Genomic DNA, 21,864 nt, shown 5'->3' on the forward strand with positions numbered 1-21,864 from the left:
ACAGTTGCATGTGCTGAGAAGTTCACAGCTTACGTAAGGCCTCCCTCGATTTCAACATCATTTAAAAAAGTCTCAGGAAAGGAAACATCTAAATGTGTCCTGTGAAGAAAGCACCGTTTCCTCTGGCAACCCTTAGGGTCTGTATCCTGTTTCGCTTCTTGCACAGGGTTCCTCTGCGAGTCAATGGGAATTGTGAAGGGGTTTGAAGGCAGGATGTGCCTCACGGTGGGATGAGAAGGGGCCTTGTGGCGGGTCCTCAGACTAAATTTAAACCATTATTTGTAGTGCATATATAATTAACACGGGAGTTAAAAATGACAAATACAGCTGCAAGGGGAGGTTTCTTCCTTTAATAAATAAAGAAAGAAGGAAGGAAGAAAACAAACAGGAGGCATGCATTTTCTTTCATCAGAACAATCAAAGATCTTTTGCCCTAATCTTTCTTTCTAGATACAATACTTGTCTGGCCTTGTGGATCAGGCAGATGACAGCAGTCGCGGTGCCACAGCTGGGTGTCTCCGAGGCTGACAGGTGCTGGATATAAGGTGGCCCGGCTTGTGTGAAGCACAGTCCCTGCGCAGAGTGACAGGCCCGCTTGATCTGCCCCAGAGGGCTGCTGACGCCCCGTTCACATTCCCCTGCTCCCTCCAGCAGCTGCCAGGGGCAGCCACCAAGGAGTGCTTAATTATAGAATTCTCCTGATCCTCTTTATCCCGGCTTTCTACCGCCTTTCCCCCCTTTTCTGTGCCTGTCCCCAGTTCAGAGCACCTTTGGGCTTAGCGCTCATGGGAGCATTGCACTGGCGCCACCTCCAACCCCCAGGAAAAGGACTGACAGGACTTTCAACCCTATACTCTAGCTATGGAGTTATTTCCAGAGGCTATAATTAGCAGGTATGGGTTCCAGTGTGGAATGCAAAATTATTTTTAAAGCAGGAAGTGGGTTCATATGTGGGGAGGTTAGCTTTGTCATTATCTTTTTTTCTGATGAGGAAAATATTTTTTTAAAAAGATGTATTCATTTATTTGAAAGAGTTAAAGAGAAGACAGAGGAGAAAGAGAGAGAGAAAGAGAGAGAGAAAGAGGTAGGGAAAGAGAGAGAGAGAGAGCGCACTTCCATTCACTGGTTCACTTCCCAAATGGCTGCAACCAGGAGCCAGGAGCTTCATCTGGGTCTCCAACATGGGTGGCAGGGACCCAAGCACTTGGGCCATCTTCTGCTGCCTTCCAAGGTGCATTAGCAGGGAGCTGGCTCAGAAGTGGAGCAGCTGGGACCCAAACCTGTGCTTGTATGAGATGCCAGCATTGCAGGTGGCAGCTTAACCCACTGTGCCACAACACTGGCCCCAGCAAAATAATTGTTATTGAAGACAATGAATTAAGTTTAAAAAACCTAAAGATATAAAGTCTATTTTCCCTCCCTCATATGTATTCTATTCACCAAAACAGGATTGTGTTCACTCAGCAATATCCTGTAAATATCTTACCATTTTAGCAAAGGCAGCGCTGTATCATTCCTGTCTGTTCAGTCTGCCATTGTCTGTGCTATACTTTCCTTAGCCATTCTATCACCACATATTTTAATTGTAAGCAAAACTGCAGTGGACTTCTTTGTGCATTAATTTTGCAAACTTGTATTGGCTTGGAATTGTGTCTGTGGTTTATAGGGACAGGGAATGAGATTGTTTATTAGAGAACATTGGACCAATCTGAAGTGAGGCGTTCCATGGTGGGTTTATGGCTCCACACGCAGCTGTCTCTGCTTAGTTGCTCTTGCTGAGTGGCTTCTATTCCTATTGATTCAAGAGGGCGGCTCCAGCTCTGACTGTCGTGTTCACATTCCAAACTGGAGGAAAGAGGAAAAGTAGAAAGCTGAAAGTCTGGGTCTCCGTCCCATTGAAGAAACTTCTCCAGAAGCCCACGCAGCGCATCCAGAACCTGCCATGACCGTTCCCAGCACCCAGACTGAAAGAGTGGATCTTCCAGAACGGCTGGCTGTTGCTGCTGTTCCTTGGGGTCCACTTTATGGAGGTGGGATTGCCGGACCAGGGCTTCTGTCACCTGTCAATCAGCTGTCCTCCAGAGAGGCAGTGCCAAAGGAAGTCTGGTAATGAGAGTGACCCTTCGCAAGTTTACAGGTTCTTTCGTGAGCATTTTGTAGGTATTCCAATTTTTTTCCTATGATTTATTTGTTTATTTGAAAGGCAGAGTGACAGAGAGACAGAGACAGCAGTTAAGATCTTCCATCCACTGGTCCACTCCCCACGTGGATGGCCCCAGTGGCTGGGGCTGGGCCAGGTCGAAGTCAGGAGCCCAGAGCCTGGAATTCTATTCCAGTCTCCCACATGGGTTGCAGGAACCAAATTGACTATCTTACAGGCGTTCCCAGGAGCATTAGCAGGGACCTAGATGGGAAGCAGAGTAGCCGGGATTTGAATCAGTCTCTAATACAAGATGCAGGCATAGCAAATGGCAGCTTAATCCTCTAAGCCACAATGCTGGCACCTATTAATATTATTTTTTAAAGATGTGTTTATTTATTTGAAAGACAGAGTTACAGAGAAAGAGAAGGAGAGAAATAGAGAGATCTTCCATCTGCTGGTTCACTCCCCAAATGGCCACAACGGCTGGGACTGAGCCAGGCCAAAGTCAGGAGCCAGGAGCTTCTTCCAGGTCTCCCACATGGGTTCGGGGACCCAAGTGCTTGGGCCACCCTCTGCTGCTTTCCCAGGTGCATTAGCTAGCAGGGAACTGGATCAGAAGTGGTATAGTCGGGTCTTGAACTGGTGCCCGTGTGGCTTGTTTGTGGCTGCAACTTTGCCTGTTTCACCACAGCACTGCCCCGTGGGTATTTTCAAGGGTTGTTCCTGCTGCTGTGTGTGTGTGTGTGTTTTTTTTTTCTTTTGTTTCGGTCATACATCTAAAGAGGTTGGGGTGGAAATTTTTGCTGTTTATCATTTTTTTCACAATCTTTGTACACATACAATGTTCGTTCCAAGCACTGGAAGAACATTTACCTGCAAACTTAAATGTTTTTTTCTCATATATTTTTTCCACTTCTTTTTTAAAAGTTATTTTTATTTGAAAGACAGATTGACAGAAAGAAAAAAGAAGAGGGAGATAGAGATACAGGGAGAGAGACAGAGACAGAGAGAAAGGGAGAGAGAGATCTTCCATCCTCTGGTTCACTCCTCAAATGCTGACAACAGCCAGGGCTGGGCCAGGCCAAAGTTAGGAGCCTGGAACTCCATCCAGGTCTCTTACGTGGGTGGCAGAGACCCAAGTACTTGAGTCATCAACTGCTAATTCCCAGAGTGTGCGATAGCAGGAAGTTGCAATCAGATTGGAGTGAGGATCGTAACCCAGGCACTCTGATAGAAGATGTGTCTTAAGGCTGTACACCTCCTGTCCTTATTTTTTTCTAATAATAGCCACTCTGATTGCTTAGTACTCCTTGTTACCTGCCTTGTGCCTTCTGTGAGAAAGAACGGATCATCGCAGCAAGATTTCCACTCCCACATGTAAAATATAAGATAGGGTTCAGCTTGGAGCAAAATGCACAGTAAGAATAATACTGAATGGCTGTCCACTTTTTTTTATTTTAAACGTTTTTATTTATTTATTTATTTATTTGAGAGGTAGCGTTATAGACAGTGAGAGGGCGAAGCAGAAAGAAAGGTCTTCCATCTACTGGTTCACTCCCCATTTAGCCATAACAGCCGGAGCTGGGCTGATCCGAAGCCAGGAACCAGGAGTTTCCTCCAGGTCTCCCACATGGGTGCAGGGGCCCAAGGACTTGGGCTGTCTTGTACTGCTCTCCCAGGCCATAGCAGAGAGTTGGATCAGAAGAGGAACAGACAGGTCTTGAACCGGATGCCGGCACTGCAGACGGCGGCTTTACCTGCTACACAGTAGTGGAGGCCCCAAGATTATTTATTTGTAAGGCAGAGCTACTGGATGGAGAGAGAGAGAGAGAGAGAGAGAGAGAGAGAGAGAGAGAGATGGCCCCAGATGGCCCCAACAGCTGGAGCTGGGCAGATCCAAAGCCAGGAGCCAGGAGCTCCATCAGGTCTTCCACCAACCCCTGAGAGCATTTGATTAATTTGCTAGGATGGCTCATGGAATTCAGGGGAACATTTAACTTGCAGTACCCATGTATTATAAAGGATCGTGGGAAGGCTACAGATGCTCAGCCAGACAGAAGAGGTTCACAGGGCAAAGCATGCAGGAAGGGGCTCCAAGCTTCCATGTCCTACCTGCATGCACCACCCTCCAGAAACTTCCATGTGTCCAGCTACTTGAAAGCTCGTTGAATGTTGCCAAGTGGAAACTCCGACTTACAGCTGATTGGTCAGAAGCATGGGTCCCACGGAGCTTGTGAAAGGCATCTATTAAAAGGAGTGAGCCAGTCTTGCGGGATTGACGCTTTCTCCAGGAAGAGAGCTGGGAAAACACCTTTTTTAGCATTTACCGTAGCTTGGTGGCTTAAAACCAAACCCCTTCTTACAACTAATAGAGAGATTGGAGCTGCCTCCGAGAGGTAAGATGCGGCGGGGATGGAGAGCGCATCTCAAATGCAGCCATTGAGACAGAGCCTCGGTTCTGGGGCTGTCTGACAGCAGAAACAGGAGGGTTAGTGCTCTAAGCCCCTTATTTCACAGCCACGTCTCCCCACGCATTGGATCGCCAGCTCCATATACCCTCAGCACCATATGCATCTTTGAGTGGCAAATCCCAACATATGTATTTGGGTGCAGCGCTGTTTCATCCGGGGCTGAGCCACAGACACAGCACCGTATCCTCACCGTGGGCGGAGCTGGCTGCAGTGAACATACTGAAAGGTAATATCGTACCGTATACACAAAGCCCAGTGGACTGCGTATTTAAAGGATTTTCAGGGGGTAATTTTTACCACGGTCCACATGTGTGAAAACTGAGTTTGGAACCAAATCCCTGTGGAAAACAGAACCTCACAATAAATGTTTGTCCAGTAAGTACATGGATAAATCCTTCCCACATTAGGCTGATAATTCTAGAACTCACCATTCATAAGGAGCCTTGTCATTTCTTCACGCCGCTTCCTTCCCATCCCATGATTTTGTCTTGGGAAAGGAGGAAAGTGGAATAAAGACTCTAACAGGTACATGTTTTATACTTAGCACCTAGAAATTACTTAAAATATAGTGAAATAAACTCATGCATTGTTCAGTTCCAGCACAAGAAACTTAGTGATTTGTAAATCTGTGAAAAGAGACAAAGAGAACGCCCATCCACTGGCACACCCCTCAGGTGCCTGCACCAGCTGGGGCTTGGCTGAGGCTGAAGCTGGGAGCCAAACACTCAATTCAGGTGCTCACTTCGGGGCCAGGGACCCAATTACTTGACCCATCACCTGCTGCTTTACAGTTTATTCATTAGCAGGTAGCTAGAACCAGCATTTGGCTGGAAATTGAATGCAGGCACTCCAGTATGGGACATGGGTATCTTTAACTGGAGTCTTAAATGCTAGGCTAAATGCCCACCTCTGCTAACCTTTTTAAAGCTTTACTGATACTGCCATGAGAAGAGAAAAAACATGCTAGTGTTGATAATAAAATTGTGACTCAGCCAAAGTTTATCAATAGGGCTCTTGACCCAAGTAAAAAACCAGCAAACAAAACAGCTCCCAGTCTCTGGGAGGAATGAGGTTAAGCAAGATTTTGGCGCCATTTGCAGGGGTGAAGGGAGGTTTGCTGGTGCTGGGTGATACTGGGGAGCCGAACGGATGATAGGTGTCTCAGACACAATGGCTGAACCGCTCACCCTTGGAAGCCAGGTCCGTGAGTCACACCGTGGGACTGTGTGAATGAGTCACCCGCTTCCCAAAGAGGTTTCTCCGAGAAGTGACACATTCATAATGTCCCCTTCTTTCCTATCCCCGGGACAAAATACTCTGATACGTAAACCCCTGCAGGAACCACGGATATTATGATCCCAAGCGGGCTCATCCTGCTCCCTGGGTCTGCCAGCAGCTCCGCTGGACTCAGCTTGTGCCCTGACGGGTTCAGAAGGAATGAGTGTGCAGAGGTCAGTGGTGCGCAGCGGGAGGACTCGAGGTAGACGGATCGGCACAGCTGCCGCAGCGGCAATCCCAGCAGACCTTTCACGCTGCTGCTGCTAATTTAAACAAGTGGAGGCTTCTTGGCAAGGCTGGGATGGAAGTCAAGGATTAGAGCCTGGTAGTTAAAAATACAATCCCTGCCATTCATGCAGAATTCCAGAGAACTCTGAAATTTTTTGGATTGGCAAATGAATGGTGGAGACCGGAAGCGTGCACCAAAATAATGCTTCTGCTCTTGGGTCATCTTTTATTAGAGGAGCCTAAAAAATCCCCTATTTATATAAGAGTTATTATTCCTGGGTCATAGACTGCAGCTATGTTTGATGAGCTGCCTAGGTGAAAATCTGACCGGAACCTTTTAACTATAAATTCCTTGTGGTTTCAAAGAAAGAGGCGCTTCCTCATCCAGCACATTTCTGTTAAGTGAACAGTCACCTTTGTTGTATGATGGGAGAATCTCTCTCTACAGCGTGGAGGTTTAAACTGCTGTTTTGCTAATGGAGGTGTCAGCTTTGTGCATCTGCAGCCTGGCTTTTGTCTCTTTCTTTCATTCGAATGTGGTGGAGTTCTTAGCAGGAGGTGGTGCCCGTGCTGTGTAGCATTTGCACAGAATGGAGAACTGTGACCAATTGGAAGTGTTATAGAAGCTGCTTTAGGACAAAGAATCATCAGCTGGGGTGAAAGTAGGAAGGGTGACAACTTGCGAGGGAAACTAATCGCTTTGGGAATACAGTAAGACACAAGCTGTGTATCTGTTCAGCCACGTGAGGAGCCAACACTTTATTTCTGATTGTCAGGGCATTGAAGTTCAAAAGCTGACGCCCCATTACACAAAAGGGTGGATAGGGTTAAGCACAGGGCAACAGCTTACTGTGTGGCTACTAATCTTATGAATATGATCAGGTTGGGTTGTGATGGGGCCCGAGAGCTGAGCACCCACAGTGATGGTGACTCCCATTGCATTCTGGCTTAGGGTGACAGCCGAGGGACTCTGGAGAAAGTGTGTGCGTCCAGCCATGGAGATTTGTTCTTGTTGGTCACACCTGTCTGGGGTGTCAGTTGGAAGAGCTAAGAGCGATTGGCAAACAAAGAAGCAAATAGAAGATACCAGTTAGAGAAATGTACAATATGAGTAAGATATGTGCTATTTCCTAGGTTTTGAAATTTCAATAAAAACATGGGAATGTTTAATTTGATTGAAATATAAGCAGGATTTATCCTTGAAATGTAACAAAAAAGCAAACCAGCTTTTTCATACTTGTATTCTAATTCTAATTGGGGAAATTTTCAAAACTTTAATATGAGTCTTGGGCAAGTCTTTTTGCCATCTGGCATGGGATTAAAATTTGGCACAGCATTTGTTACCTGCTGACAGTGGGTCAAGTTCACTTGGCGAACCCTATGTGGGAATTTATCAGCCTCTTCTAAATCTGTTTCAGTTTTCATTTTTAACACTAATGGGTCTAACTAGAATGGCTTGCAAAAAGCAAGTTGCAAAGTTTCTTACTCTATCAGTTTTTAAAAAATATTTATTTACTTATTTGAAAGGCAAGAGTTACAGAGAGGCAGAGGGAGAGAGAAGGAGAGAGAGTGTCTTCCATCTGTTGGTTCACTCCCCAGATGGCCACAATGGCTGGAGCTGCCCAGATCCGAACTAGGAGTTGGGAGCTTCTTCTGAGTCTCCCATGCAGGTGCAGGGCCCAAGAACTTGGGCCATTTCTGCTGCTTTCCCAGGCCATAGCAGAGAGCTGGATTGAAAGTGGAGCAGTCGGGACTTGAACTGGTGCCTAAAAGGGATGCCAGCACTGCAAGGCAGTGGCTTTACCTGCTACGCCACAGCTCCGGCCCCTGTCAGTTTTTAGGTAGTCTTCAGTGGGTACATTTGCTTTAACGTTAAGAAGGTGGCAAATTGGTGCAGCGAATCAAAAGATTTTTTAAATTTTTATTTATTTTCTAAAATAAGACAGTTTGCTTGTCTCCTAAATTGGGCTTGTGAGTATCACAGGGGTTGCCAGAGTGTATTTTTCAAATGCTTGCTATGGTAGAACACTCTCCTGTGCTCCATGGGGCCAGCAATGAGCTCATAGTACACTGGGAGAGCAATAGGAACACCCTGAAAGAAGGAGCAGTGGCCGCCATTGAAGAGGAACTTCATCAAGGGAGTGAGGGGATGAAGTCAAGTAACAGCAGTGTGATTGACTTTGGAAGGGTCGCCCTTGAGACTTCAGGCTGCCTTTAAACTCCCATCTCATGGCCTGGCGCTCTTAACTGCCTCGCCAGGTTGTGACAGAAAAGAAGAGGCAGGTTGGAGGTGTCTGCAAGTCTGTCCCAACAGTTCTGTGGGTGCTGGGAGCCCTGCTGTCTGACACAAACGTGAAACTCTAACATGTTACAGAAGTGAGGGCAGACAGGAGGCCCAGTGAAAAAAGACAAAGCACTTGGCTTGAGGATGGAAATCTTTGCCCATACAAACAAGCAACATGCAGCTAAGAATTTTAAATTCCTACAGAATGAAGCACTAGTAGTCATTCCTGTTTTTATATCTTTGTTTGCTCCAGCAATACAGAATGTATTACACAGGTCTTTTCTGTTTAATAAAGCCCTTATTCCATGGCTTCCTTCCATAAAGTTAGTGTGATAGGTCAAGACATGGAGGGTAAATCCATCTAAAAACCCTAGGCCTTTTCCTGGGAAAGAAGTAGGTGGATTTGATTTTTCCAGACAAGATTTTCTTTGCCTTTGGTGGTTCCGTTGCTAGTTAGGAGTTTTTCATTTTCTATTTCTATATGCCTACCTGGTGCATTGTGCACTGTGCATAATAGGTGCACAGTCAGTCCTTGACTGCTGAATAAACCTGCAGCCTTGGGCTTGAGGCCAGAGCTGCCTTCCATACAGCTCACTGCTGAGTGAGGTTGCGAAACCAGTGAACTGGTCTTAAATCTTCAGATGACCTTGGCAGTTGGAAGAGCTGCAGAACAAAAACTGGTATTATCTGTTATCTTTTTTTTTTTTTTTTTTAACCCATGTCTCATGGATACAGTGCTGAGTCTGGGATGGGTTAGATGCCTTGTCCAAATAGGTCATGCAGGGTCAAAGCTAGTCTAAAACTCAGGTGTGACTGCAGGACTTTGTTTTTTGCAGAGCCCATGGGGTCTGGCCGCTCTGCCAGGGACATTCCAGTGGGAGTGATACTTTTATATCATGGACAGTGAGGACCCAGGACCCAGAGGTGGCTTGGGTCCCAGATGTCCTTGGGATATGAGGCTGGAGGAGAGAAGAGCTGGTTAGGGGAAGGCAGGGAAGAAAACAACAAAAACAGCGGGAGGGGAAGCCCTCAGGCTGTGGCGTTCTCATCTAGGTGAAAGTTCAGGAAGCAGCCTGTGGGTTGCTGGAGTGGAGAGCAAGCGAGTTAGCCCCGCCCCTCCCGTTGATGGGAGGGGCAGGTCCCAGCGGGGAGGGGGGCGGGGAGGGTGAGCGTGTCACCCTTGCCGATTCCAATGACATTTTCACCCCACACAAAGACTTCGCTTCGTAAATGCAACAGCTTTCTAAATTTGTCTTTATTGAAGAAAGTATTCATCCACAAGGGAAAACAATTTCACACAACAGTTTTGCATAAGCTCCCGTCTCCAGCCAAGTATCTTCTCAGGGAAGTGCCGGCCTCTCCTGCCCCTTGGCGAGCACCCTGTCCTGGGAGCAGGGCGCTTCTCTGAGATGTCCTAATGTGGCTGCCCTTGGTCTGGCGTTCTCCCTGACTGAAAGAAGGAGGCCGTCTGGGAAGGAGGGGCCCAGGGGCCTCCAAGGAAGCGGAAAGACCACTCCCTGTGTGCCGGCCACAGACAGCTTCCTTTTCTGTGAGATCTTTGTGTGTGTGTATTTTAAGTCTAGGGGAAAAATATTTTTTTGGTGTTTAGAAAAGTTTTCCTTCTCCTTCGGAACTGGTATCCTTTCTTGACATAAGCCGTGCAAAACTGGATAATTGATTTCATTCCACTTCTTACCTGGACCACTGGAAGACAGAAGCCCAATCTGTTTATCTTCAACAACTATTTAGTACCCCGTGACCTGCGTATCCATGCTGCAGTTTTCCTTCTTGTCTTTTTGTACCTTCACGAGTGTTTCTGTTTTTACTGGTTATGAAAGCAATCCGTAGTCACTACTAAATGCTGGAAAGTGCAGAGAAGTTTAGATAAGGAAAAAAATAACCACGTAGCCTGTTCCTTGCTTGAGTCACCATAAACAGTTTGGTATCTTTTTTCTTTTTTTTTATTCCATTTTCAAATATGAAAAAACTGTACAGAATACAGCTTATTTATCTTCATCTGCTTGAAAGGCAGAGAGACAGAGATCTTCCGTCTGCTGGTTCACTCCCCAAATGCCCACAACAGCTGCGTCTGGGCCAGGCTGAGCCCTGAACTCCATCCGTGTCTCCCACGTGAGTGGCAGGGGCTCAAGGACTTGGGGCATCCTCTACTGATCCCGGGGTGCATTAGCAGGGAGCTGGATGGAAAGCGGAGGAGCCGGGACGCTGGTGTGGGATGTGACTAGCACAGGTGGCCCCAGCACAACGCCCACCTCGGAGTATGTATTTATAGGATGTGCATCTACAGTATAGGAGGATTGAAAAACGATCTCTCTGTTGATTTCCCAGGGAAGCTGTACTTTCTGAACAGTGGAGAGACTTTTTTTTTTTTTTTTTGAAGTAGACTCAGCAAAGGAGTGGAGCCAGGAAGGAGGTGGGAGTCCTAGGAAGGAGGGATTAATCTGGCTAAATTGTGGGTCCTGGCAGACAATAGGGTTCCACTGAGAAATATGAGAAAGGAAGTGACTCAGTAGCATTGGGAGAGTGAGCAGGGATGAGACAGCAGAATGAAAGAGTGAATGGCATATCCAGGCGGGGGGGGGGGGGCTCTAAATGGTTGGAAAGGCAGGAGAATTTGGTTTTCAGCTCAGATCATCAGCGCTGTGTCAGGCACCTGTGCTGAGCACTTCCCGTGGCTTGTTGCATTCCGAGCGGGAGCCACTGTGGACAGCACTCCAAGTGGAGCCTGAGGACCACGCTGGTCCCGTGGACTGCTCTGCGGCTGGGCTGGGGTCATGAGGGGCCGCCTCAGAGCCCTTTCAGAGTGATGGGAACTGCCCACTTCAGAAAGTCTCCCTCTTGTGCTTCTGTCTGCGGGGACTGCCAGTGAATGACACTTTTCATGACCAAACCGGCCGGGAACAAGACTGCTTTACAACAAGACAGACTTCAGAAGTCTGAGCAGGGAGCTGCGCGGGTGAGCCACCGGGGCTCCCAGGCTCGGTGGGCATCTGGGGACAGGCCTCCGAGTGAATGAGCTGTACCTCCTTGGGGTCAGACCGGTGAGGACGAGGGAGGGGGTGGCCGCCTGAAGGCGCCACCCACTCGGTCCTGGGGGTGGCGGCTGCCCTCCCTAAGGGCTCTGTGCCCTGGACGCCTCCCTCCTCCACTTGTTCAGGATGGGAGGGAGAGTGGGGCTCCTGGGTGATGCCTCCCGCTGGCAGCTGAATATCCCCCACAGCAGTGTCCTGCGTGTTCGGCCACGCGGAGCCTGTGGCTGCCTCCCCCCCGGGGCTGGTTCTCCCCCGCGCGGAGCCGCTCCAGGTAGGAGTCAGAGGGAGCTGCATGAAAGGGAAGGATTCTTTGCCTTCTGCTACCGGAACGCAAAGTGGCTGTGTATAGGACGTGCCTACCTTGGAAAACAGCTTTTAATAGGATGGGTCCTAAAGGACAAATCAAAGGGTTTCTGAGCTCTCCTTACTTGGCTGAAGGGAGTTTGCCCACCCTCACTTCCTCAGCTGTTGGCGCCTGGCTCTGAGGGCCTGTGACAACCCCCCTGCACCTGGCTGGGACACCCCCTACCCCACTTCCAGCAGGCCGGAAAGTTGACAAAAGGATTTCATGAGAGCTGTAAGCAGAATTACAACGGCTGGTCTGAAACTGGAACTAAAACTGTTGCTTTGCTTTTTGAATTTTTTTTTAATGCTTAGGGAAATGATTCTCATCTCTTCAGTTCAACCTTAAGATTTATTTATTTATTTGAAAGTCAGAGTCACAGAGAGAGAGAGAGGAAGACACACAGAAGGAGAGATCTTCCATCCGCTGGTTCCCTCCCCAGATGGCCACAGTGGCCAGGGTTGAGCTGGGACGAAGCCAGAAGCCAGGAACCAGGAGCTTCATCCAGGTGACCCTTGTGGGCAGCAGGGGCCCAAACACTGGGACCATCTTCCGCTGCTTGTCCCAGGCCATTAGTAGGGAGCTGCATCTGAAGTGGAGTAGCTGGGACAAGAAGAACCAATGCCCACCACACCCATTGCCGGCTCCCGATGTTCGTTTATTTGTTTTTTAAGATTTATTTATTTATTTAAAGGCAGAGTTACAGAGAGGCAGAGACAGAGAGAGAGAGAGAGAGAGAGAGAGGTCTTCTACCTGTTGGTTCACTCCCTAGATGTCTGCAACTGCTGAAGCTGCGCCGATCCAAAGCCAAGAGCCAGGAGCTTCTTCCAGGTCTCTCTCCCACATGGATGCAGGGGCCCAGGGACTTGGACCATCTTCTGCTGCTTTCTCAGACCATAGCAGAGAGCTGGATCGGAACTGGATAAGCTGGATCTCAAACCGTCATTCGTATGGGATACCAGCACTGCAGGCCGCAGCTTTACCAGCTACGCCACAGCACCAGCCTGATGCTTTGTTCTTATCAAGACAGACTTGGTTCTTTTATTTTAATTCCTTTGGGATAATTTTGGACTTACTAATTTTTTACTTTTTAAGGAAGACTGATGGCATCTACAGTTTTGGAACTCAGTAGTTAACTCTGTTTCCTTTTTAGAGGCTGACTTTTAAGATCACATTCATTTCAGTCTTCTTAAGTGGACAATGTTGTATGCAGTGGGAGAAGCCACCTCTTGTGACTCCAGCATCCCATATCAGAGCACCAGTTGGAGTCCTTGCTGCTCTGCTTCTGATCCAGCTCCCTGCTAATGGGCCTGGGAGGCAGCAGGTGATGGCCCAAGTACTTGATACCCTGCTACTCATGTGGGAGACCTGGATGGAGTTCTGGGCCTCTGGCTTCAGTCAGGGTGAACCAGTGGATGGAATATCTATTTCTCACACCCTGCCTTTCACTTAAATAAAATAATACTCAAGGGAAAAAAAAGTCTTAGAAAAACGTCCAAGTTTTCATTCAAGGCAATGGATGAATTCCCTACAACAATACCGTTAAGTCTTCAATGAAGAAATCTGAATAAGACTTTTAACACTGTCAGCATTTATTATTTTTGTTATTTATTTATTTTTACTTATTTGAAAGGCAGTGAGACAGAGACAAGATAGATAGATAGATAGACAGACAGACAGACAGATAGAGATCTTCCATTTGCTGGTTCATTCCAATTCCAAATGTCCATAAATGGCTAGATCTGGACCAGGCCAAAGCCAGAGACCAGAACTTCTTCTGGTTCTCCCACATGGGTGGTGGGGACCCAAGTACTTGAGCTCTCACCTACTACCTCTTGGGTGTGCATTAGCAGAAAGTTAGAACTAGAAGAGGCTGGGATATAGGTTGAAAGTGTCCCAAGCAGCATTTTAAACTCTGTTCCAAATGCTTCCCTTGGTTTCAGTATTGAAATGTGAGCTAACAGAAGGGAAGAAAAATGAAACAAACACAATCAGTGCAAAGAGGTTTCTTGACTTAGAATTAAGCTGCATGATCCCCGCAGAGGATCTGAACACCAAAGGTTCCACAGGTGCCATTGTTTTTAGTAGGCACTAGGTATTTTTTTAAAAAAGGGATTTATTTATTTATTTGATAGGCAGAGTTACACAGAGAGAGAGAGAGGTCCTCCATCCTCTGGCTTACTCCCCAAGTGGCTGCAATGGCCAGGGCTGGGCCAGGACAAAGTCAAAAGCCTGGAGCTCCATCCAAGTCTCCCTGGGTGTGGATGGCAGGGGCTCAAGCACACACGGACCATCCTCCACTGCTTTCCCAGGTGATTAGCAGGGAGCTGGATCAGTAGTGGAGCAGCCTCTTGAACTGGTGTTCATATCGCAGGGGGCTGCTTTCAGTCTGGTGTGCCGAAGAACGAGATCTCCGTTGTTATTATTATTATTATTATCATCATTATTTTAAATGAAGGATTCTTAACAAAGAGATGCTGTTGGGAGGCTTGGGGTCCAGGTACTTGTCTCCTATGAACAGAGGTTCGACATAGATAAAAGTTAGCAGAGGAGTAAGATATATTAGCGAAGCAGAAGTACACGCTAAAGCAGGGGTGCAGGCCTGGTCCAGAGTGAGCTGCATCCCTTTGGGATGATCCCATTTTGAGATCTGGAGGTACGGGGGTGATGCTTTGGGGGGGTTTCCAGGAAATGGCGGAGATTTCCAGGAGTCTGATGACTGCCACTTTTCTCACCTTTTTAGGAAGTCTTTGATGTGTCATGACATCAGGGGCATGGTGGGACTGGGCGTGTCAGGCATGGTTAGCTTTATTATGATGATATCGTAATGGCCTGTAGATCATGGAAGGATGCAGGCCGCTGGATCTTTTTGGCCAGGCCAGTGTGGCATTGCTACAATAGCAATTTTAAGCTGCAGGGCAAGGAAGAAGTTTTTAGAGGCAACCCTTGGGGGGAGGGTGTGGTGATGCATTTCTTCTGGTCCCTTACCTACAACACTGCCAGACTCCTTTCTGTGTGTGCCAGGAAGGGTCAGCAGTGGCTGGGGCTTGACAGGGAAGAGGCAAACCTAGCTGCAAGGCACAGAATGAGCTAATATTCAGTGTCTTCTATCAAAGTGTGTTGTCTTTGATGGACACAGAAAGACCTGATACCATTTGGAAAATAAAAAATAGGGGCACCAGGAGGATGTGATGCATCTTTAAAATACATACAGTCAACTCGTGATATCTGAGGGTGTTGGTTCTAGGACTTCCTGCAGATACTGGAATCTGAGGGTGTTCAGGTCCCTTCCTTAAAATGGCACAAAATTCGTAATACCCAATGCAATGTAGATGCTATGCGTATAGTCGTTAAACTGCTTTGTTTAGGGCCAAGAAAAAGAGGTCCATACATGTTTAGTACAGGTGCAATTTTTTTTCCTGACCCTATATTTGATCTGTGGGAATCTGTGCATGTGAAACCCATAGATATGGAGGGCTGATGATATGTAGAACAAACTCTGATTAAAGGTGGAGCTTGCTGGAGTGGAACAGGGCCTGGGAGGCCCCAGAAGTGACTTGAAATGAGGTTTTGGAGGAGGTGGGCGAAGCTGGAGGCCCTTCCCAACTTTCCAGGGATGTCCTGGAAACCCTGGAGCTGGCTTCTCGGAGATGAATTATAGTAGCAACTATTGGGAGTTGTGTATGCTCCGTAGTCTAAGGATATCTTCCCTTGCCTGGGACACTTTCACACCTCAGTGTACAGGTTTCTCCATAATCTGATACTTGCCAAACTTGGCATATTCAACTTTGCTGCTGCTGCTCCTCTGCCCCGCTGTACAAGCCATTGCCTTGCTTGGTGGAAGGTGAGCTCCCGGAGGGCTTTATGTATTACCCTGTGGGCCTCATCAAGCCTCCCTGTGAGGAAGAGCTCCGGGATGTCCAGTAAGAGGCTGGGTCAAGGCCCGTCTTTGGCAGAGGGCAGGTGAAAGAGCCTTCTCATGCTAATTCCATGATGCAGAGAATGTGGGGGGCTGGCAGCAGGGGAGGAGAGCTGGGGCCTTACTTCAGAGGAGGGGCTCACACCGTGGCACCCCAGGGAGGGGATGGTGAAGCATCATCCCCTGAGTGTTGGGAGTGCTAGGGAACTGGCCTTTGGGGTCGAGGGGAGTTTTGTTGGGGCTTGCTGCACCTAGGAGCAGTCTGGACAGCATAGCTGGTGTCCAGAGAGACGCCCACAAAATCCTCAGTGGGACACCCCCCCCCCCCCCCCCCCCCGCCAAGGAGGGCCACGTGGGCAGGTGTGCACCCTTGGAGAAGCCAGACACAATCATCAGTCATGTGTAAAGCAGCCTAAGCCTAGAATTGGCGTCACTTAACTGCTGTGCTGGTTTTGGTGGTGTTGATAACGATGCTGGCAATTAAAAAGATAATTGTTTTTCCTTCTTTTAGTCACATAGAAAAAATCACCACATGGCAAGACCCTAGGAAGGCGATGAATCAGCCCCTGAATCACATGAACCTGCACGCTGCCGTCACTTCCACGCCAGTGCCGCAGAGGTCCATGGCAGTGGCCCAGCCAAGTCTCGGTAAGCCCCGCGCACTGCCTGCCCGCTGGAGTTACCAGGGTCTGCCCGCGGGCTCTGGGCAGGAGCAGCTCTGGTCGTCTCGGTGCCTCTTCCTGCACCCAGGCAGGGTTTTTCTCCTCCTTCTTGGTGCTATCACCCTCCTTGCCCCCTTTGCCTTGGCCTCTTTACCACATGGCTCATGACACTACTGCCCCCACCTTAGGTTGACACGGCACTGCCACCTCTGCTCCAGTTCCCTTCTTGGGAGCTCTTTGAAAGCATCACGTATGGCATGCATTTGGAGCAGTGGTTAAAATGCCACTTGGAACACCCACAACCCATATTAGAGAACTTCGGTTCAAGTCCCAGGTTCGAGTCCTCCTTCCAGCTTCCTGCTAGTGCACAGGTGATGGCCCAACTGCTTGGATCCCCACCACCCACATGGAGACCCGGATGGAGTTCCTGGCTCCCAGCCTCAGCCTGGCCCAGCCCCGGGTGTTGCGTGCATTTGGGGAGTCAACCAAGGGATGGAAGAACTCTTTTCTTTCTCTGCCTTTTAAATAAATAAAAATTAAAAGAAAGAAAAATCCCTTAGGCCTCCTGTCTTCATCCGCACACACAGGCACATAGGGCAGCTGCCCCCGTCTGTGAATTTGGTCACTGTCACACACAGGCCCAGTTGCATTAACTCCTCAGCACAGCCCCCGGAGCGACAGGATCCCCATGTTGTAGATGAGAGGAGACTTTCCCAGTCATGCAAGTCAGTACGACTTCACAATTCAGTTAACCACTGCATAGTCAACACGCAGCTCCTCTGTGGACCCTGGGGACAGTGTCACTCATCCTCCACTGCATCACCGCCTGCAGGTGTGGCCTGCAGACTTGAGGGGGTCGCATTTTCTGCCTGCTGCCTGGACACCCAGAGAGCTAAACCCCTGCCCACTGGCCATGAGCAGCAGGGGCAGCTCAGCTGCCTGCCTTTGTGGCATTCACTCCCTCCCTTGCCCCCAGGGGCTAAAATCAAAGAAGAAAAATGGGCCAATTTAAAGTTATATAAAAGAAGATGCTGTTTGCGATACCATTTCCACTTAAGATTAGATATCCTCAGACTGCTGTACCCAGGAGCTAATTTTAGGGTGTGAAAAGAATCTCCTGGTGGATTTTCAGGAATGGATAGGATAAAAATGGAAGCGGCGTTACTGGACAGTCCTCCTTCTCACTGGGGCCTAGCCAAAGTGAACGTGAACTTGGGTAGACCCCAGTTAGCTGCAAGCGCCCGTTCTTCCAGGAAGCCTGAACCTGCTGTTTCATAGCTTGGAGACTACATCGTATCTCGAAAGCAGCTGCCCTGGGGTAGACATCGTGGTGTTCCTTATCTGAAAGGTCTGGGAGAAGCACAGGTGCTTCTCCCAGTGGTTGGAAACCAGCACCTCCCAGACACCCACGCCCTGTTGGTCTCAACTGTGTGAGAGCTCAGGCAGGAAGCAGATGTCGGGGTGGCGAAGAAGATCCAGGCTAGGTGGCATTGCACCTGTTGCACGGTGACTTTGACCATGTAATGTTCAGAAAACTAGTTATTAATGTTTTCACCTTCACTTGACTCTCTTTGGAAAAAAATCTTTTATGGATATGTTTTTTAAAAAAATTCAAGCACTTCAAAGGGGCTGTCAGAAAGTAAGTCTTCATTCAATCCCCGTTTCCTTAGTCTCCCAGTTTACTTCCTGGAGCCAGGCAGTGTTTCCTGCTGTGTGTGTGTGTGTGTGTGTGTGTGCGCGTGTGCACCTAGCATTTTATACCCAGTGTTCCTCACTTTGCTTTTTTCACCTCTATAGTCATGCACATGGAGCTGCTTCATTCTTTTTAAAAGTTGCCCAGTGGTCCAGCATATTGATATGTTATAATTAGTTTATTTAACTAGTTCCTGTCCGATGGATAATTAGGCTGTTACTAGTGTGTTGCTGGTATGTATAACACTGTGGGGAATATGCTTCGTTATGCTCTTCTGTGTGCTCCTTGTAATTTTTAAAAATTGTGCAACAAGTAGGAAGTGTACTAATTAAATTAGAAAGGAACTGGAATGGTTGAAGCTTGATACTGAAGGCACATGTGATCTGCCTGTGCTTGTGTGTGCACACACACACATACACAGTCCAGTCATGTTAGTGGAGTAATCTAAAGAAGCTGTGATTGGAACTTTGTGAAACATACGTACTGTAGCTAAATAAAATACCTTGCTTTCCATATTTCTAATAAATGAGGTCAGTACATTTCTCAAGACATATATTCTTGGGTTTTTCCAACAATACTTGAATATTTGCCCATTTCAGAATATGTTGTCAGCCTACACAGAGTCACAGATGTGTCCCCAAGGATAGACATGTATCCAGGAACACCGGGGCCAGTGTTGTGCTATAGCAGGTTAAGCTGCTGCCTGCAGTGCCGGCATCACGTATGTCTGAGTCCCAGACTCAGACTGCCCTACTTCTGATCCAGCTCCCTGCTAATATGCCCGGGAAGGCAGTTGAAGATGGCCCTTGCCACCCAGTTGGGAGAACTGGAAGAAGCCCCTGGCTCCTGGCTTCAGTCTGGCCCAGCTCTGGCTCTTGTGGCCATTTGAGGGTGAACCAGCAGATGGGAGATCTCTCTTTCTCCTTTCTCTCTGTATCTTCTTCTTTCAAATAAATAAATAAATCTTAAAAAAATCAGAAATGCCAAGTTAGTTCTGAAGACCAGGATACAATTTTGAGTCCCAGGGTGGTGCTAGTAATAATGATTTACTCAGAATATTTCACTTCAACCCTCAGCTTTGCCTGTGATTCGTACTCATTATCTTTAAAAATAAAAGAGCAAGTTCCTCTCTCTCTCCTTGTGAAATCTAGAACTTTGGCACTTTTCATGAGATGTAGATGACAAGTAAGTGAACATAAGTGCTATTTTCCCTCCAATGGGAAGTACTTGTGTATATGTGAAAATGCTGTCAAAATAACATTACTATCTGATAATGAGATTAGCACCTCTTATCGCTAATTTTCAATATTTCTAGAGCTGTGTTAGCATCAGTGGTATTATTGAGCACATTCAGACATGACATAGGTGAGATATGCTTGGGGCTCGTGCTACCAGAATTTGAATCCTGGCCCTGCCAGTTACCAGCTCGGTGATTCTGCTAAGTTACTTAGTTGTGCTTCAGTTTCCCCATATGTAGAATGAAGATTCTGTGTTGTATGAGGAAATTATGAGATTGTATTTGTGAAAAACATAGGACTTTGGCCTATAATAAACTGAAGTAAATATTTATTGTATTTAACCATAATATGTTATATTTTAAGATTGTTCATCACAAAGAATTTCAAGAAAAAAATTTATTTGGGGCTTTAAGTTAGGAATACCGCATTCATTACTGCCAATGAGAACAGCGCCCTCTGGTGGAAATGCTTCGGTTTCCCCTCCCCCAAGAAACTTCTTTCTGGTAGATGCCTAGTATCTTGTCTTTTTCTAAGAGTTTTAAATGCATTCCTGAAATGTGACTTATAAATTGAGCATGTTTTAATTGTGGGAGGAGAAACCCTTCACTTAAATTCATCGTGGAGTTAGTGGCTTCATGGAAACAGATTCTTTCTGAAAGGAGATAGATTTCTTGGGCCTTTAGAGCTAAGGAATTTTCATACACTTCAATGAAGCGGGCTCTGAAAACGATTTTTGCACTTTAATTCAAATAACCGTCTCCAGCATGGTGTGGCTTTAACTGCAATTTTAGTTTTTGTGTTTGCCAAACAGGGTCTACTATAAGGCTTTACTCAGTTTGCTTCTGTCTGAGTAAACCTCTAAGTCTGAATCCAAGGCATACCCCGTGAACGGGAGAGGGAAGGAAGGCCTTACAGGATCTAAGGTAGTAAGGAGGAGTTATTATCATTTGGTAATCATGTGAGTGCTGACAGCTTGTGTAGAATAATCACTTTAAACAAAATCTTTATTTATTTTGAAAGAGTTAGAGAGAGAGAAAAAAAGAGAGAGAGGTCTTTTATCCACTGGTTCATTCTCTAAATGTCTGCAACAGTTAATGTTGGGCCAGGCTGGAGCCAGGAGCTTCATCTGGGTCTACCACATGGGTAGCAGGGCCTGAAACATTTGGACCATCTTCAAGCTGCTTTCCCAGGTGCATTAGCAGGGAGCTGGATCAGAAGTGGAGCAGCTGGGACTCGAACTGGTACCCATATGGATGCCGGTGTCCCAGGTGGCGGCTTTACCCACTATGCCACAACTCCTGCTCTAGAATATTCACTTTTTAAAAGCATTTATTTATTTATTTGAAAAGCAGAGTGATGGGGTGAGGGGTCTCCCATCTGCTTGTTCATTCTCCAAATACTTGCAACAGGCAGGGCTGGGCCAGGCCAAAGTCAGGAGCCAGGAGCTCCATCCTGGTCTCCCACGTGGGTGGCAGGGACCCAGGTACTTAAGCCATCGCTGCTGCCTCCTTGGGTGCACACTAGCAGGATGCTGGATTGACAGAGGACCTGGGACTCCAGCACGGGCACTGCTGCGCCGAACATCCCTGTCCCCTGAAATATTCTTTAACCTCACACAGAAGTTGTGAGACGATGAAGGGGAGCATGTGTCCCCGCGCTCTTGCCATCAGCCCGTGGACAGCGGGAGCTTGTCAAGAGTGTTTGTGCTTTGGCTTGCAAGAGATGAGCCTTTCCCCCACTGAGTGGTGACAGGGTCAGACCGTGCCATTTCTCAGTACGCAGATGCCACAGGCATGCCGTGACTTATGTCCCCATATTTTAGGACACTTTTACAAAGAGAAAGTGGCATGGGACTCTGCCATTCTCATGAGAATTCAGCAATCATGGGCCACACATTCACAGAGCTCTTTGTTGGAAAGAGGCCTCTAGTGGGGGTGCCAGTTATCTTCCCAGACAGTACAGGAAAAGTAAGGACTGTCTAACAAGTTCACCAGACTGCCAGCCCAAGCCAGGACAGAAACTTCGGGAAGGTGCAGCCAGAGTGTATTTTCAATACCGTCGGAATTTAAAAAAAAAAAATCACTCACACACACACACACACACACACGCACTTCCTCCTTTGAAGATGTGCCGTCTGCCAGCCGAGAGCATAAATCCTCCAGGTCTGTGTCTTGATCTGTACTTCAAATTATAAACACATGTGTGAGTTTTTAATTTTCTGGGCATGCTTTTCAAGACAAGATGGAAAATCTTGTGTGTGCTCAAGTGAGTTGGCTGCTTCTTCCCCCTAGGAAGTGCACAGAGGCAGTTAAAGGCATTGTATTTTATCAACAGCAAATAAATAGAGAAGGGATACTGCAGACCAGCGTTGCTGGAAGCATGTGGGAGGGGATCCTGAAAGTCCACTAAAACTCAGATTTAGACGTAGGTATCCTCTTCTTTCCTTTTTCCGGTGTTTTCTAATTAAATTTGTATGGTGAGTTCCTGGCAGACACATCCGGCTACTGCAATTTTTCCAGCTCCGATGTTCTGACTAGTTTTTGAACTTTGTGTTT

At 47.4% G+C, this 21,864-nt stretch overlaps 1 protein-coding gene across 4 annotated transcripts in view; it reads left to right on the forward strand.

The window, feature by feature from the left end:
• WWTR1 (WW domain containing transcription regulator 1) overlaps window positions 1-21,864 on the forward strand; it is a 148,573-nt gene that overhangs the window by 73,547 nt on the left and 53,162 nt on the right. For all 4 annotated transcript variants that reach the window (XM_008266317.4, XM_008266316.4, XM_008266319.4 and 1 more), the window contains exon 3: window positions 16,228-16,364. In XM_008266317.4, coding sequence (XP_008264539.2) covers window positions 16,228-16,364 — 137 coding nt within the window. The remainder of the gene's footprint in view (window positions 1-16,227; window positions 16,365-21,864) is intronic.

The sequence above is a fragment of the Oryctolagus cuniculus genome, chromosome 4, assembly GCF_964237555.1.
Source record: "Oryctolagus cuniculus chromosome 4, mOryCun1.1, whole genome shotgun sequence".
Taxonomy (NCBI): Eukaryota; Metazoa; Chordata; class Mammalia; order Lagomorpha; family Leporidae; genus Oryctolagus; species Oryctolagus cuniculus.